Source organism: Astatotilapia calliptera, chromosome 3 (assembly GCF_900246225.1).
Source record: "Astatotilapia calliptera chromosome 3, fAstCal1.2, whole genome shotgun sequence".
Lineage (NCBI taxonomy): Eukaryota > Metazoa > Chordata > Actinopteri > Cichliformes > Cichlidae > Astatotilapia > Astatotilapia calliptera.
In genome coordinates, this window is record NC_039304.1 from 25,062,849 (window position 1) to 25,082,351 (window position 19,503).

General features: G+C 40.3%; 1 protein-coding gene across 6 annotated transcripts in view; it reads right to left on the minus strand.

Moving 5' to 3' along the window:
• Window positions 1–19,503, minus strand: part of col4a6 (collagen, type IV, alpha 6) — a 143,504-nt gene that overhangs the window by 47,137 nt on the left and 76,864 nt on the right. For all 6 annotated transcript variants that reach the window (XM_026162556.1, XM_026162554.1, XM_026162555.1 and 3 more), the window contains exon 4: window positions 10,781–10,858. In XM_026162556.1, coding sequence (XP_026018341.1) covers window positions 10,781–10,858 — 78 coding nt within the window. The remainder of the gene's footprint in view (window positions 1–10,780; window positions 10,859–19,503) is intronic.

Sequence of the window (19,503 nt, forward strand, 5' to 3'; positions counted from 1 at the left end):
TTTTTGTGTTGGATGTAAAAGGCGCACATGACGCTGTGACGTAGGCTAGAATCATGGCAGCAGTCAACGATAACGTGGTTCCCAGTGTTTGGGTAAAGATTTGCCTTATAGCAGACTGCAACTGAGACTCCTGTAGCTTCGGTCAGTGTTCAGGTTAAGAGTTTATCTCCTGCTATCACAGTGCTCCTGTGACTGTGCGACTAATGGGGCACAAAAACACAACACATTATTTTGTCTAATAAATAATGTTAATATTGAGTAGAAGTGTTGTTAACACTCAGGGCAGTCTTCTGTTTTTGCTTTTGTAATACATTTTGATAAAATAAAGTTGTATTAAGTTGGTGTAAAATGTATTAAAAATGACGTATGACTCCTTTACTTTCAGGGGCGATCGTGGCTCAAGAGTTGGGAGTTCGCCTTGTAATCGGAAGGTTGCCGGTTCGAGCCCCGGCTTGGACAGTCTCAGTCGTTGTGTCCTTGGGCAAGACACTTCACCTGTTGCCTACTGGTGGTGGTCAGAGGGCCCGGTGGCGCCAGCGTCCGGCAGCCTCGCCTCTGTCAGTGCATCCCATGGTGGCTGTGGCTACAATGTAGCTTGCCATCACCAGTGTGTGAATGGGTGGATGACTGGATATGTAAAGCGCTTTGGGGTCCTTAGGGACTAGTAAAGCGCTATATAAATACAGACCATTTACCATATACTACACTGGGATCTTCTCTTTTATCTTTTTTGCACACATAAGCAACTTAATAAAACTCAACTCTTCATTCGGCATTACTTCATTTAAAACCAGCTTCTGTAACTTTAAGCTCGACCAAACACAACTTATGTACACACAATATAACTCTGCTGCACTTGATTTTCTAATCAGCACTAATGTGAATGTCGTTAAACTTCATACGATACTGGAACACATGAACGTTTTCCATCTGGAAGGCTGTATATTTTGCAGAACTAGCAAGTGTAACAATCTTAAGTTTTGGTTAAAAATACTTTGCCTTGCTGCTTCTTTATTACTTTAGCTGTATACACATTCTGCTATCAGGACCAGTGACAGGTGCACCGCCTTGCACACGAACACTTCAGTATACCCACTCTTACACCTGTCATAACTCAGCTTTAACAGGAAGCAGAATTAAATACACATACACACAAAATAAGTCTTAGATAAAATGATATAAAACAATTTTTTTTAAAAAGCATCAGTTATCATGTGTTTAGTAGAAAATGCCAAAACTGTATCACCACATGTTATCAGATGAGCCCTTCTGAACTAAACAAACTCCCTTTTCCGAGGAAAATCCCCCACACACTAAATGTAGACTTGTTGTAAATTTCACTTCCTGAACATGCCATATGAGGGCAGTAGAGTGCACTGAGATAATGCACTTTGATAAAGAATGTCTTTAAACCTTGTGTCCAAGTCTGTCTTTAAGATTTAACACGAAACAACAATAATAAAATATTCAAAGTCTGAAGAAGATGAGAAGATGAAGAAGGAGTGACAGAAAACAGGCTGCAGAGGTCAGGGAAGTAACTTTTCTGAACACACACATGAAAACACACACACGCACGCACACTTGTCTCTTTGTGTCTGTGAGTCTGTGATCCTGGTGCCCCTGACCTTCTGCTCTTTTCTAGTCTTTGTGGTGGCTATGACCTTTGACCTTTTTTAGAGTAAAGGCTGCCTCTTCTTGGGGAGTGGAGGGGCTATGAGTGTCAGGTGTTCGTGTGTTTGAATAAAGTGATTCAAGGCGAGGCGCAGGTTCAAAGCTCTCATTTCAACTCCGACTGACAGACGAGTAAGGCGGGGTTTTGTACGTTGAGATATTCTTGACAATGGGAGCCAAAATGGCCCCTTTACCACTATTTTACAAGTGTGTGTCTGTGTGTGTGTGTGTGTAAGATGAAGCCTAAACAAAACCCACCAGCATGCTTTAACTGGTGGACTTCCTGAAGGGGGAACCTGATAAAATATCAGACTGGGGCCCAGGAGCATGTGTGTGTGGGAAGATGTTTGTATGACAGGCCACTGCTGATAAGTTGGTCCTGAACATCACCATATATGTCGCACACACACATAGCAATACCTGAGATTTAAGCACGCGTGCACCACTATTAGCTACACTTGTTCACAAGCCCTCAGTCAGGGACGTGCACGCAAACTTAATAATCTCCAGATTGAACGATAAGGAACAGAAAAGCGAGAGATCAAAGTTATCGAAAGGAAACAAAAATCTCAAGTTGCTGAGATCTTTGTATCCTCTCTTTATCAAACAGTGAACTTCAGTGCGCACTCTCTCAAGTATTTTACTTCTCTTTCCTTTTCCAGTGGTTTGAAACAAAATCAACACCACTGTCGTTACCCTTTCTTTTTTAACCTCTGATGACACCATCTCTCTGTGGCAGTGACAGAAAACTTAATCCATTTTGAAACTGTTATTTCTCTGCCAATTCCTCCTCCTTTGTTTAGGGATTACGAACAAACAGTCTGAGCAGTGTGTCCTTATCTTTTCTGAAGGTAAAGGCCTCAGGGAGCCTTTCATCGAGCGGCCTCATAGGGGATTCATCCTACCGTGACACACATCTACTATCCCTCTGCCTTCATCTCACTTTAGCCGAGGTAGACGCTCTACCTTCCTCTACATTCATCCTTTATCCCTGCCCCCTTTTTGTTGTCTGTCTCCATGCGAGACAGAGAGTGTGTCTGTTTCTTTTCTCCTGAACAGAGTTTCAAATTTGGCGCAGTCTGTCAGGACTGACAGACACTGAAAGACAAATTCATTTGAACCAACTTGAAGAAAAAAAATGTGCATGTTAGAGGCTTCAAATAAGCACCTTTGCCAGCCTTGGCAAGCCAACAGCATAAAAAAACAAATACATCCATCATTTAAAGTTGCACCATGCCCATCCTTAAAACTGATAACTGGAATCAGCTGTTAATAACCGCAGATAAAAGGATAACGATTGAGAAACAATAACGTATCTGCCAACCTTTCATCAATTGAAGGGCTTATCAAGCAAGTGTGCAGCCCTTACGATCAGCTTACGCTACCGTTAGTAACATTTACAAGATGCTCACAGGAAAATATCCAAAATAGGAGCATCTGCACTGGGAAGGTACTTCTTGAGAACCTCTAACACTATGCAATAGTTGCTACATGTACAACCAATTCACTTAAAGACCAAGACCGAACTAACCAGCATGATTATGGCACAAGTCAAACACATATGTACTTGAGTCAATGCTGAGGTCTCACCTCATTAGGTTAGATCGTGTCAAACGCGAGGCAGTTTCATATGTCAGTTACTAACAGTCTGTCGGTATGTGGGAGTCGAATCTTCTCAAAATTGTCCAGGCCTTAAACCTCATGTGTGTTCTCACTAGTCGTAGTAAATCCATAAAAATAAGGATTTATGGAAATACTGAATAAAAACTTGCTTCCTTGAAATAGACTACATTTACAGTTCAGAATTTAATATTACATAAAATAAACTATATACAAAGTGTCTTCAAGCTTCTTGCTTGAAACCATTCATACTACACAGAGTAATTAAGCAATAAACAATTAAACTGAAATGTTTTTCATGGTTTTCTCTTTCTACTATAGAAATGTCGTTTTTTTAAAACAGTTACAGTTAAAAAACTGGACAGTCTGGGCAATGAGCTACCAGAACCTCGTCTGTCATCTTAAATATTCATGTCTTTTTATTTATTGATTCCCTGTTATGGGTATGAAACCTCAAAGAATGATAAGTTTGTTTAGCTTTAGGGGGGGGGGGGGTATGTTAGTAAAGTCACCTCATCTCATGCTGTCATGCTGATGCAAGAATGAATATCTCAGCTTGTGCTGCATCACTTCTGAGCATCAGTCTCTTTGCAAGACTCCTCATTTAAGCTAAATAACCCAATCACCCGGCTGCAGGTAGGAGGTGGCTGGACCTGACTGTAGCACCAGTGAGACGCCTTCAATAGCATCAGCCTCTGCAGTCTTTCTCTTGAGTGAGCCACTCACTCCCAGTGTTAAGTCACATATTGCAGCTGACAGTGTGAAGAGCTTCACTCCAGCACGACACAGAAAATGTTGAGCTGACCCCTCTGGACCCTCGGCAAAATCAGGAAGTCTTTTCCCCTCTGTCTCTGTTTCTGATCAGCACAGATAAAGGCCTGACAAAATTAAATAAAACACATGCTTCCTGATCTTTCTTTAATTTGAAAAGCCCAACCAAACCATCCTGTCGTCCCCAGGGCTGCCCTTTGACCCTCGAGGTTCACCCAGTTGGAGAGGATGTTTTTGGACTTAATAGATCCATGTTAAATCCACCGAACAAAAAACATCACGGAAACATGTGAACACAAGATTTCAAACACTTCTGCTCTGTATCCTCTCAGAGCCTCAGGACTTTTTAAGTGGAAGAAAAACTGAAGCCGTCGCGCAAATCTAATGAAACTAAAAACTAAAACATCAGTGTGTTATGTAATGCCACATATAAAAGCCTCTTTATCCTTTCTAAGTTTGCCAAGCTGACAGGGAAGACATATTTGGTTGTTTTTTTTGTACTTGTTTTTCTTTATTACCAGATGTCTGCTACATGCCACATTTATTTGCTGATGATTATTCTATTGATATTTTTACGCCCAGGCATGCTGGCTCTGCCCACCGTTCCAGGTAAAGTGCCCTCAAGTGCTGTTCGCACAGATGTGGGTAGGTATGAGCCAAAAAAATTGTCATGGGAAAACACGAACAACAAATGCAAGTATCACAAATATTTAAAAGGTCAACGACTGATATACACCCAACACATTTTTTTAATGAGACGCTGTACATCACACGTTCTAAAACGAGTGATTTACTGAATGAGGGGAACTTCCAAAGACTTACAGAAAGAAAAAAGGGATAACCAAACTAATTTTATTAATAAAGTCAGTGTAAAGTTTTTGTCTTTCTGGATGTTTGGAGGGAGAAATTGGGGAAAGTGCAGGAATAATAACCTCATATTAAAGCAGTTCGATCATTTAGTCTTCATCGTTTGTGTAAAATAAGAAGCCATTCATGTTGTCATAGTTTAGATGCCATGGCTCTAAAGCCATCAAAACTTGGCCAAACTTACATGTAGCTAGGTAACATGATTAGCACTTGGGTGACTGAATCCCAAATATAATAACAGTCGGCGTTTTAATAATAATTTGCTGCTGCAAATCTGGAACTTCCCACACTGCAGACTACATTTAAGTGGGGCTTACTTAGTCAAGAAGATAGTTACACTTAATCAAAAATAAGCAGTTTCACCTCTACTGAACAACAGGTGAAAACATAAAAGAAACTCAACAATAACAAGCTAAGGAAAATTTAAAAAAAGATTGCTCTACTTCATCTGTTTCACCACTTTGAGCACTTATGCTACCACTGAACAGAGCCACGCTAAACCTATGCATTTCCCTCATTTCCACCAGCTCTTCTTAGCTGTAGCTTCACATATATTATAAGAGATTCTACTGGTCTCTATATTCAACTCCCAACATGTGCCACAGCACAGAAAAAAACCACCAAAGAATTGCAGCAGTGCTGCGCTCTGGTGTTTCTAATCACTGTCTGCATATCTGTGTTCAAACTGTAGTTTTTTGAATAGTTTCTCATAGATAAAATGCAAATAAAACCTCATCTAGCAAACCTCTCAGTTATAAGGTGATGCTGGCAACTTTTCCATTTTCTCGTGTTAATTTCAAAGTTTTAGGAATCATAAAAAAATGTAATGAAACTGAAAACTTGTCCTTTTGGCCTGGTTTTCATATGCTGTGTCACATATGTCACACTTTAAAATACAATGGGTTAGAGGATGTAATTTAACCGCTGTCATGTTTCTGCTTGTTAGTAATATAAACACTGTACGGTATGTTTACAGTCCATTTATTAGCACAAGTATAACTGTATTGTAATGAATTGTATCTAGTTTGCACAAATGCAACTCAGTCCAACCCAGTATCACGGCACAGCGTGTAATAGACGCTGGTCCACCACCGTGTAGATGTCAAGCTTTGCCTCTCCAAAGCGTGAAACGGACATGCATGCTCAAGTTACAGTATCAGCAGGGGGAGGTAATACAAAGAAGGTATGAAGTACCTCCCAGGCTCCTTCTACGCTGGAAACAATTAAGCTTGGTGACTGATATGTATTTACATGTAAATGTGTTTTTGATGTCTCTTTAAATGTTTTCCCATGATTCTTCTCATGTTGGCTTCAAATAAAATATCCTCCTCTGGTGGTCGATCGGCCGATGTGTCTATTACCGCACGTCTAGTCTCTTCCGAAATCTTTTTCTTTTTTATGTAACTGACCAAGAGTTATTAACTCCAGTCCAACATAAACAGCTCAGCTCTGCTCGTGAAGGCGGATCAATGTAGCGACACCAGCAGTAACATTGCAAACGTGGACATCACTATGCCGCTATGGTGTAGGTGGGATGTATGTGGATTCAATGAGGTGCTGTAAGCTAACACTACATCAGATGCAGCGTGCTGATGTGCAGCAGCTGTGGGCAAACTAAGGCAGCTTAAAGAGCAACTGATAAGAGATCGATGCATGGAAGAGTGATGGTTCGTGGTATGTTGTGCTTTTTCTCCACTATCAAAGTATCTGATAAATAGAGAGTGCTGCTTTTTCTTTGTGAGATGAACTCCTGATAAACCCCCTCATTTGTTCCGGTTCTTAGACGTCCTTGTGTCCAGATAGGAAATTTAAGAAAAACATAAAAGTTCCCCTTAAGGGTTCAAGAGCACATCTGCACAAAACATACGCGACAACATTTAAACGTTGTCAGTTACCCTCAGCTATCTTTGATTCATATCAGCACATCCATTTTTTACTATGTTAATAAAAGCTGACAAAGTTTCCAGCAGAAACAGCTCCGGGATGATAAACGCAATTCACGTCCGGCTGAAATCCTGACAGCGCCGGCTGACTGTTTCTCGTCCAAAGCAAACTTATCAAGAGGAAATCAGAGGAAGATATTTGACAGACTGTAGAAACATCTCACTGCTGTGTGTCTGGAGAGGCAGGGCTGTGACAGGAATTCGGGGAGAAGCCATTAAAGTGGGATTTACAAGGTAAAGAGCATTAGAGATGTCTTCAGGAGGATTTAGGGGGGCCTGCGAGGCTGCAGATGCAAGATAGCAGAACTTCCACTCGTCTTTAATATCGGGAAAGATCTTAAAACCCAATTAAAGATAATGATCTGTGAAATATTGAATATCTTTTTACTTGTCTGAATGTTTACATCATGTATGAGCGTGACGACGATCGATGCTGGGATACTGTTTTTAGAGTCCCACTGAGGCGGGAGTGTACTTAAACTCAAAACTGAGTCACAGTTCTGTGCAAAAGTCTTGAGCCAGCCCTCATTTCTTTATATTTTATTGGTCTAATGTGAACTTTAAAAACAACTTACTGATCACCAATAATTAAGTAATCCAGTTTATCTATTTTTCTGTTGTACTTGACTTTCAACATTCAACAGTATTTTTTGTTGTTTTTATTTTTCTGGACCATTAATGAAACCTGAAGGAATTCATCTGTCATTTCTAACCCAACGGCTCCCAAACTTTTTGTGCTTTAATTGAATTTAAACAATTCGTGGCTACAATAATAATAATTATATTTTACATTAAAAACACAATTTTAATTGTGGATGTTGCACATATTCCTCGATTAACCATTACAGAAACATTCAAAATCGATTACTAGTACAGTTAATTTAGGGCAGCTGTCACATAAACATTGCGTTTAGTTAGTGGTCTAATCATTTGTTAGACACTGTATACATGTACATACATAAATAACATTCACTGAAGGCAAAAACATAAATATGCTCCCTTAATTCCTTTATAGAGAAACAACCTTGAAAGCAAACAGCTAATGTTTAGGTCTGTGAGCACTGGTTTGCTTTAAGTTTAGAAACAGAGATTTAAAAACTTTCCTTTGTGGCATAACTCGAGTCTCCTTTAAACCTCGCTTTGTGTTCAACGCTTCAGCTGACAGAACCCAGTCGAGCGTCCGTTAACGGCCGTTATCGGGAGCATGCCTGAGCTCTCTGAGCTCTAACTACAAAAGTAAAACTGAAAAGAGACAAATGAGCACCTTCCCGCTCAAACGGCTCCCAACAGTAACAGTTAAAGACACAGCGGCTGTGTCATTTAGGCTTATCAGAGGGGCTGAGCAGAGGTAGGTGGCATTACCTGAGCTGTATCATTTACCTACATTTACCTACGGGTAAGGCGACACTCGTCACCATGTTATTTACCTAAAGTGGTGTACAGTTAGCAGGCAGTAAGTGTAGGGCTGCTGTGTCAGACAGTAATTGCTGTTTGGATAAAGGCTGAAAGAGACCGAGCTTACAGTTAGTCTGGCTTTAGTCAGGACGTCTAAGCAGGGATTTAATTTTGGAAATGATCTAATAATAATTTGCTGTTTTATTGAAGAGCACGATTCACTGATTTACATAAGAAAAACAGGGCTATTTTAGATAAGCAGCAACAACCAAATCCTGTTTATTTATACTAAAAGGATTTTTGCTGCGTTTCACTATTTAATATTTGGATTATGCTCACTGATTTGCACTCACACTCACACCTGTGGACAATTTAGACTCACCGATTAACCCAACACGACTACATCTATGTCTTTGGGCTGTGGGAGGAAGCAAGAGTACCTGGAGACGACCTCTGCAGAAGAGGATGGATGGATGGATTTATGGATTTTTGGATGGATAGATCGACTGTTTTTTTCATGCTTCATTTAAAGGGTAATACCGGTGGCCTCACCCATCAACAACCCAGTTTGTAGCCCGAGAGGGAAAAATCCAAGGATAAATAGGATTTTTCTGAGGAATAAAAAAAAGTTTAAAAGAATGACACTTTCACTTCGTTCTAGTGCACTTTCAGTTACTGATTTGGAACAAAGTAAAGCTCAAAGAGCAGTGACAAGAGTGTAAGATTTAAAAAGCAGGGTAAAATAGTGTGTAATCCTCAAACAGCGCTCATAGGCGTGGTTCTGCTGTTTTCTAAGCAGTTCATTTCAATGTTAACCACAAAAAAAAAAAAAAAAAAAAAACAATTGGCAGAAAACTGTCGCAAACATGAGTAAATCAGTTTGTGCTCTTCATTTAAATATTCCCTGTTTCATAAAATGAGAACTCTCAGAAATATATATGTAACAGGCTCCCATTTCTTACATTAATCTTATGACTTCGCTCTCTTTGTGTACTGTTTTTTTTTAACGCCGGCACTCGGTCGATTCTGACTCAAAAGCAACATTTAAAACTATGGCTGATGTTTTATTGCTGTAGCAACTGTGATTTACTCATTTTTAAATCTTGCTAATAAAGCAGAAGTTTGTATTGGAAGCATTAATATCGCCACCTTCTGTTGTTTTAGAGAGTTTGTGTTTGTTTGCAGCACTCGCCCGTCTGGCCCGATGATGCTGAAGCTGTTTTAAAACCTCGTACAGTAATTTATTAGAGACCAGCAGGATCACACTGACATTTAAAAGTTTCCTCTTAAATTCCAGCCATAAATCAGAGGAGTCAGCCGCTCTTTTGCTCGATACTGAAGTGCAAACAGATGACGGGTGATATATACTGTGCGTATGTGTCATCACCACTAATCAGTGAGCTGATTCCATCATATTCTGCCAGCCTTTGTTTGGATGTTATTGTTAATTTCATGGTAGCGGTGATGAGAAAATAAGTTCCTCGCCCGGAGCCACATGCTGTTTTGTGTTTACTCGTTGATTCGTCTTCTGGAGAAACCACATTTACAGCTATTGATGAGAACTGTCGGAGCTTGCATTACACAGTCTGATACAGGCGTCGCTTTGATACGTGTCAAATAGCGATAATGTTTCTGGGTGTTAATGTATGTAGCTGTACGATGGAGAGAGATAAGGCCTGGAACTGAAGCCTCGAGGTAATTATTCCTTAATTAAATGAAGGTAATGTACTTGTTTCCTCAGAGTAAAAACCATAATTAACTGAAACTTCAAAGAGGATCAGTGCAGTTATCAGTACAATAAACTCCTCTGTGTGACTGTAAAGCTGCCAGATAACAAAATTAAGATTAAGTAAGATAACGACGATGACTCTAGATGAATAAAGGAGTGTTTAATAGTTCCTAACATCGAGTGAACAACTGTGAAACTTGAAGTTGTTTTTTTCTTTTTGTAAAACTGTGCCAGAGTCTGCAGCCAGCCCTCATTTTGGATGCATAAACATATAGAAATGCAGTAGAGAAAAGGGAAAAAACACAGGCTCTACAATTTTAACAAGCTTGAAAGACAATATTTGGTGTGACCACCTTTATTCTTTAACACAGTCTGAGCTGTCTTAGGCATCTTATAATTTCTGGTGATACTTTGATGTGTTCGTATTCCACCGATTTTAGAAAGACATACATCTTTCTCTAGAAGGAAAGTACAGAGAAATGTACATGTACATGAGCAACTTTAAAACTACTTTGTTGCAGGTTTTTAATAATAAAATTTTAAATATCTACTAATAAGAGTTTAGCTGAACTAAGAACTTCTTAGATCCATCAACTATCTGAGAAACTGGGTTCAACACAGACTTTGCTACCAAGTTGAAGACTTTCAAACATCCCTAAAAACCAAGCGATAAGTTTCTCAGGTGTTGTTATTGGACTTAAACAAGTGAAGAGGACATGAAATGGAAAGCATTTCCCCAAACTCCAGAGGAGAGTACACAGTTGAAAACTTGTGAAAGACTCACCCTGCTTCCTTTCTCTGGAAAGCACCTGCACCCTCTGCTGCAGTCCAAGCCGTCACATGGTTCATCAAACTTGCCACCCTGAAGAAATAAAAAGGTGACAAATTAGAAAGAAATTCTGGGAAATGCATGAGATATGCGATAGCTGTTCCAGATCAAACTTTCAGGTGTTTATCCAAAGTGGGCGAGACATCCTCTCCCTCCTTTTAGTGGAACTGTGGGATATAAAAGTATGACACTGAACACGCCGCTGCAAGAGCACCACTTCAAACACCTTGATAAAAATATGGCAACAATCAAACACAGCAACGCAATGAGTAAACAACGCAATGAGTCACACCGACAATATCTGCTGCTGCTGCAGCTGCCAGACACTGACAAATTTGATGTAATTTTAAAAAGGTCAAAAGTTGTTAAGGTGGATTTAGAGAAGGCAGAGGTGCTTATTGATGAAGTGCAGGAATTTCTTTTATGTATTCTCCAAACACAATGTGTGCCATCACGTTCTGTATGGTGTTTATTATCCAGTTGCACTGTTGCACTTGTGACAAGTCCAAAACTGAACCAAGACTGCAGAACCAGTGATGGGGAAACCCTTCACCCTGCAGGGCGCCATCATAATGTCATTGTGACCGGTTTGCTTTCTCAGCCAGAGACGAGGCTTCATATTTGGCAAATAACAGAGTCTGTATTAGTGAATAAATGAAAGCTTTATGGATGAATCTAATCGTAATCCAACTTTGTTATTCGCTTAAATAACAAAACGTACCAATCGGCATGTTAAAGGCTTGGCTCATAAAGCTTCCTGAATTTATGCTGAATTGGGAGGATTCAAAGGTTCTCACAACATGAAATGCAAAGTGTGGTCGATGTTTTTAAAGAAGCGCGGCTCTGCATTTATCAGTTTTGCATGACTAATTATACTCCATAACTAACAGCCCATCATAATCAGAGTGGACTGCTTTTTCAAAGCATGACAAGGACACTGTGTGATACAGCTTCACACAACCTTTTTCTGATGGCCACCGAGCATTAAAGAAGGCCAGACTGTACTCTCTGTGACCTCAAACCTGAAAGTAACCCAACGTGACCGCAACTGTAATACAAACCAGCTTTAACCTCTTAAGCCCCGACGTCTAACCCATCTCCTGCCTTTTGCCCCCGTATCTGGGGGCGTTGGGGGTTAAGAGATTAAACCAGCATTCAAGTTACAATCTGAGATCTGATCTAATGTCAGCGTACAAATAAGCCTGAAACACTTTCAGTGAGAGAAACTTCCGATTCAACAGTTATTATTACTATTATTGCGCCATGTGACGGCACGCTAGGGCTGTGCTGATTCTCGGGATTGAGGATGGGAGGAGTTTGCCGATTTTTTATAACATTTGTTGGGTATTTTTCATTATTATTATGATTATTTTTTATCATGTGTATTAGGTAGTGATGGTATCAGTTGAGAGCTCACATGGTCAGGTTAAGTAGAAGAACTATCATACAACTAGCATGCAACTAAAAGTGCTGTTCATGGTTCTGAAACAGCAGCAGAGAGAAGCACATGTCAGCATAACTCAGCCAGTAAGAGAAGCAGCATGCTCACACAGAGTTCATACAGTAATGATGTCTGATGTGTGTGCATTGACTTCTTCCAAATGACTTTTGTGTTTTCTCATTTATCTGCACTCAACACAGGTTCAGTGTGCGTGACATTCGGCTACTGAAGCTCTAAAACACTCCTCTGGTGATCTGCATTTACAGGATCTGCATTTCTATATGAGATTCGGTCCTTATGGAAATTTTTTTTTAATTATAATAGATAAAGTTTCATTTTAATGTTCAAGCAGCGGCCTCAACAAGCAATCTCACTTTAAAGTAGACCTTTTGTGTAAATTTCTAAATGACATATTTTTATTCTTGGAGTGCCCTAGAGTAGCTTTGCATGATTCACAGTTCAAACTGATCCCTCTTTATCTTATCTCGGTGCCTCGATGCAGTCCATTCTCTCTCTGAAACAAGCTGTTTTAGCTCCTGTCTCCTGAGACAACTTTCCTCTGATTGGCTGATGGTGTAGCTGGTGTGCCTAGGATGTCTTAAAGCTGTCTGAAACTGATCATTCAGAGCAGTCTAAAGCCTTTCAGGTCACAGGGATTACTTGTAATATGTAATATGAACATCCACTACTGGAACGGATTTCAAGCTCAAGAATATGAATCCTACATGAACTTACAAAAACTGAAACAAAGATCATGCAATACGAAACGCTGATAAACATCTTTTACTGCTTATAAATACTTAAGGAAAAGACGTTCAGATGCAGATTTACCTTCTAGAAAGGTGTAACTTCAACTCTTCAGTCATACACTTTGATTTTATTATATCTGTTACATATTAATGGTAAAAAATGAATTTGGTTTATATGTTGTAGTATCTGCAGAAATTTGCAGAAAAGCTCATAAAGTTTTATTCTTGACCTTAACTGTCTGACTTTTTGGGTCATCATCAGTCAAGACCCCAACCTTAACTCTTACTCTAATCCCATCCAATAAGAATATGTCACTTTCTATTTCTAGATTGCCTTGTCAAGGAACACAGATAACTTTTGCTCATGAAAAACTGTTCAGTTTTCCCAAAAAAGTCCAGTTTGCCTTTCTTCAAAATAAAGGGTTAGGGTTTTCAGTTGTAATGATGTGGACCTCAGAGGCAAGTTTATTTTTTATTCAGAGGGCCAAAAACTAAAAAAATCTTCACTACATGTCAGTTTGTTGGCACTGAACAACAATGCATCAGATGATAGAGACTCCCCGGTCATCACAGACCTGAACATGTCTATTTTGCAGCTTATAAACTCCAAGTGAACTGCAGATTAACCTTTTGGGTTCCATTCCTGAGATATCTATGGAACATCACACGGCTCTTTTGGAGTTTATAGGCCACCCAGAGAGAGACAGCGAGAGAGAGAGAGAACCTTTATAAGCTGACCCATGAGTCTTAAACTACACGAGGCTCTGTAAACTTCAAAAAACCCAAACACATCCATCCGTGCTTATGGATCCGATGATGAGATAGACGAAATCTGCGAGTGCTCGTATGGATCTCTGAATTTATTGATGATGCCTGAAATTTTGTCACCTGCTCAAATAAAGTGTTGCAGTCTTGATTGTTTCTGTGTGAACCCAAGAAAAAATGCTCTATATGAAACAGCTGTTTGAACCTCTCTCCAGGGTCAAACTCGAGGGTCTTGGCTGACATTTCACTGACTGCTCATGAAGAGGAGAGATGGATAGAAAGACGTCAGTTGACATCTGACGAAGATGAAGAGGACAGATGTGGATGAGGATATGTTGTGATGAGGTTTGAAAGTTTGCAGGGTGGAGCTTATGTGTTTTCTGTATTAGATCATATGACCCCAGACTGTGAGAGCAATAATCAAGGTTGAGGTTCGCTCAAAAGTTCCAATCCAAATGGCTTTAAAATTTCTTTGAGTATAAAACTAGAGAGATTCCTGGAATTAGGCATTTTTTTCTAGAAGACAAAGTTTATAAATATTTTTAGCAAAGAATATTAATAGAGAAGGACAGACCAAAGAATACTATTGGCAACTTCACCTGCTACAAGTACTACAACTGCTGCTGCTGCATTGTGTGATTGTAGAGAAAAAAAAGTAGAGGAAATTTTACAACAATGAGAAAGTGAGCTTGGCACAGAGTAGGGAGAGAGAAAGAGAGAAGGAGGGGAAAGGTCATTGGTGCTGGTCATGCTTTTATTCCCTCTGATCTCCTCTATTGGTCTAATCACAATGACAGAAGGAGGGCAACAGAGAGGGAAACAAGAGAGGGAGAAAAAAGGGAGAAAGAGAAAGTAGGAATGGGGGGAGACCAAAAAAAAAAAAATAGGGAGGGTGCTCAGATTGAACCTTTGGCAAAGAGGCTAAAGAGACAAGAAGCTAAAAATAGAAGCACAGCAAGTGATTTGGAGCATTTTTCCTAATCACAATGAAATCTTTAAAATATTTTTTTAAAGGAAAAGAGGCAAGGATGATGGGAAATCTATGGAATTAGAAAATAATAGCAAAAGAAAGAAAAGCAAAGGAGAGACTTCAGATTTGATGCTGATTAATAGTCTGTGCATCTCAGTTCTCAGATTTCAACTTTTGATTTGGGTCTGTTATCCTTCTTTTGTTAAACCACAAATTCTTCCTGGTGTATTGTCGAATGAGAGAGCACTGATTCAGATTCTCTTTGTCCCCGGGATCCTCACTTCTGGGCTCTAATCCAGGTTCCACCTGAGCAGGGCGGAGATGTGCTTGGGCACTGGTGCTTGTTCACTTCCCTCTGTCCACACCCAGACTTTAAAGATGAGGGATGATATGTGCAAACAGATGCTAAGCTGCAGATCAGCGGGGGAAAAAACTCAAGAGTAGAAGCCGAGTGATGTAACGGTGAACGCGGAGAGACAAAACATAGTCACGTGCACGCGGCAAAGAACTACTGTTAACAGGAACACGTGAGTACATTTGGACAAGCAGACACAGGTATTACACTGTACTGCTAATCCCAACACCCTAAAGCTCAAACATAAATGTCAAAGGAGACCTTTAAACATGACAGAACAGTCAAATTTTCCTCTCTATGAAACTCAGCACACACACACTTACAGAGCTACAGACAGCTAAGATTATCTCATAGAAAAGGTGAAGATATCAGGACAATGAGCTTCACAATGTGAATGCTACTTGATCATCTCTTGTGTTCTCTCGTGTGTTTAAGGCGTGCTGAGCACTTTCTGCTGCTGGACAACATAAAAGCAAAAGATACTTCATTGCTGGAGTGAAGACAGAAGCAAGCTTTCTTGTGTTACAGGGTTAAAATTAACTCTCAAGTAACTCAAACATTTCTCACAGACTTAGACTTTTCGACAAATGAGAGCATGTTTCACAGTGAGTCTGTAGAGAATGAACTCTAACTTCAGCATCTTGGTCTGCAGGTTTTAGTCTTTGTTCAGCTATGCAGTCCAGCTAAGACTGGTCTAACAACTAGTCCTCCATATGTTGCAGTTCCTGGTAAGAACAACTTCTTAACTCAAAAATCTCCGGGACAGTCCAGGAAGGTAAACTTAGACTACATCCAACTGTAGGGGAAACAAATTGGTAACAAGGACACTGATACAAAGGCAGCTAGGCAAGTAAAACAGAAAGAAGGGAAACATAACATGAGAAGCTGGTGTGTTTAAAAACTACTGGCCCACCTACACAGTCCTCCTACAGGAGCTGCAGGGCTATGAAAACTCAGTCCCTGAATCTCCCAGAGGGCGGTTTTTGTGCTACTGTTAATCCCAGGGGAGATTTGGACATTACATAGTCTGTGACTTTGTGTTGGACTTGCTTGAATCGTCCATTAGTGGAAAACATGTACTCCCAGTAATCAGGTTTCATTAGGGATGGGTATCGAAACCCGGTTCTTGTTGAGAACAGGTTCCCACTGTTTCAATTCCTTGGAATTGTTTGTCTTTTTTGCAAATATTCCCTTATCAATTCCAGTCGCCCCGAATGATGTCACCACGTTGCGGAGCATCATTTACCTGGCAGGAAACACGGCGCCTAAGCGGCTCAAACGCTCAAAAGTTTGGTTTTACTTTACGAGAACGGATGACAACAGGGCAACTTGCAATACTTGCAAAGTAGATATTTCATTTAAGGGAGGAAACACTACGAATATGCAAAAGCATTTGCTCACAAAACACGCGATGACCTTAAATGAATGTCGTGTTTTTAATTCCGCTCCGGACTCGTGAATCTCAACCCAGCAGCAGCGGTAACGTTTGCACGTCCTCTCCCGTTAATGCGGCAAGTAAATAATCAACTAACAGTGCATATTATGTTAGCGCGATCTGCCTTATTACAAAACCTGCTATTACTGTGCATTTAGGTGACCATGATGAGAGAGACAGAGTCTGGATCAGATGCTGGCAGTTCTCGCTGCAGTCTACCGGTAGCGTCTCCTTTCAGGCCAGGATAGACGAATGTCACCGAGCAGTGACTAAGTTTGTGGTCAAAGGCTTGCACCCATTTGCCACAGCAGATGCCCCTGATTTTCAGTAAGTGAATGTGTTTAATTGTAGGCAGGGACATTATTGGATATTCTTGTGTAATTGCTACAGAATAATTTATGTTACCCTTTGTTATTGCTACAGAAGAATATTTATTTTATTATTTTACATTTACAATGTTTTTTCCTGGGGACCCTGTGACACCCCATTGAAGAACCGTAGGCTGTGGATCTCTTAAGATCTCACTGTTTGGTTTGTAAGGCCATGTTACTCCTAAATTTCTATCTTGTTCAAAGAGAAGATATAAAACAAAGTTCTAAGCTAATCGACCTTAGTGTTCTCCTTTTTTAAAAAGAATCGATAAAGAATCGAACCTTTAAACAGAATCGAAAATGGAATCGGAATCGTGAAAATCTTATCAATACCCATCCCTAGGTTTCATTGTAATCGTATACAGTATACGAGCTCTCTAAATTCTTTTCAGCATCAAGTAAATGTGCAACATGTGCTCACTGTATATTAAACAAAGTTTAAGTTGTTTGGCATGCTATGCGCCCAATTAAATACATGGCTGCCTTCATTTTTCTGACCCAGGTGCAGCAGAAGTGCATCCTTGAAAGTAGGCTTACTAGTGGTCAAGTGTCAGGTCTAGAACCCCTCCAACGGTCGAGTGTCAGATCCAACATCTGCCACGATGCACAACAAGCTCACTCCAGACAAAAGCCTGAAACTTTCAATTTGCAAATGTTTACTCGCAAAAGACTGTTAAACATGTTTATTCATGATCATCTACGTGGATCCAACACTGTGTGTTTACTTCTACTCTGACTTATATTCACTTAATAATCTTGAGTGTTTACCCACAGTATACTTTCCAAACACGTTTAATGTATGTGTATGTCTGACAGGGGTCTTTACTTTCATACTCTTCATAGACCTGAGAGGCACATCTCGTGGGTAGGGGCTGATGTCTGGACTTGCCTTTTCATTCCTATAGAATCTGCTGATGTTATCCAGAAGAAAGTTGAGTCTAGGATTACCCTTAAGATCATATACATTGCCTCTTCTAAAGCTATAGAAGTAAGACAACAATGCATGATATAACAAGGTAGCAGTTTTGTTTTTTTTGTCTTTTAAAAAAAGGGGGAGATAGACCTTTGTTTGCTTTGTATGTTATATAATTCCTTCCTTCTAACATGATGGGGTGGTTTGATTGTCAACTGGAATGCGTGAGCACTTAAACAGTTCATATTAAGGTAATAGTCTGCATATGAGCAAAAAAAAAAGTAAAATGATAACCTTCTAAAACACTATAAAAGTGAAAGTGTTTAACCATTTGAACCATGGGAAGTGGCAGTTTCACAGGTATGTCAGAGGCACAAGGTGTATACTGGTCTCTGTGCAATGATGGACCTAGTGACTTGTGGCTTGTAGAGGCCCCCGTGTTGTCACTTTAAAGCATATTTGGTTAGTTCCTTTTTTTAATATATTTGGTCAATTTTGTAAGCCATATTTCAAACCAAACCACTGTTTTGTTTTTTCAAATGCTAATCAAGTGGTTTTTGGTGCCATAATAAAACATCCATCCATCCATTTTCTACAACTTATACCCACATAGCAAAATTGGTATGGCCTGGATCTGGCTCACACAATGTGCTTACACATGGCCCACATACCACAAAGAATGACGACCCTTTGGTGGGGCAGATGTGGTTTGCCAAAGGTGGCCCACACATGGGCCAGCACAAGGCCAGTTGCAGACACACTGGTATTCCTGTGCTGGCCCATGTGTGGATTACCTGATCTGCGCCACCAAAGGGCCGTCATTCTTTGCAGTATGTGTGCAATGTGTAAGTTGTGTGCAGCCACGGGCCAGTTGCAGACACACTGCTGGCCCTGTGCTGGCCCAGAACAGTTTCAGCTTTGGCCCCAGATGTCAGCCTAATGTGTACCTTAATCAAGCCATGCAATAACAACATGTGCCAGAACATAATAGTGCAAAAGTAACTCTGTTCAGACAGTGAATGGACTGATTCTTTTACAGTACTTTTCTACTCTCCCGGATTACTCAAAGTGCTCTATACAGCATGCCACATTCACCCAATCACACACTTTCTCTAAACTGAGTGCTTCCTAACTACATTTATAGACATTAACACTCTTGACATGCAGACTGGAGGAGCCAGGGATCGAACCACTAACCTTCCGATCAGTAGGTGACCTGATCTACAGCCACACAGTGGTAAACATGCATAAACCCTCTCTAGGTTTTGGATAAAGCGTACACTCACAAACCTTTCAAACCTGCATTTGAAACGTTGGCTACCATAGCAGTATAGTTCTTCTTCAGCTCTCAGCGAAGGCGGTCGCACTTTTCTCCTCTCCTCCTCACCCTTATCTTCCCTGCTTAGCCTCTATGTCCTTGTCTTGTCTTGTGTGCATTACTTTCCCTGGAATAGCCTCCCACTGTCGTTCTCTAAAACCTAAAAGAGAATTATGGATTTGATCAACTGAACTGGTCTCTGAATGCTATTGGCAACCTTTTCTCAACGAGAAATCTGGGCTCGGGAGAGCCTGAGTGCCCTGGAGGGACTTTCCCTGCCGGATACACGATGGACGGATGGCAGAACTGGAGGATCATGTGCCTGGCGGGACTGTCGATCGAGGACGCTGAAGATATCTAT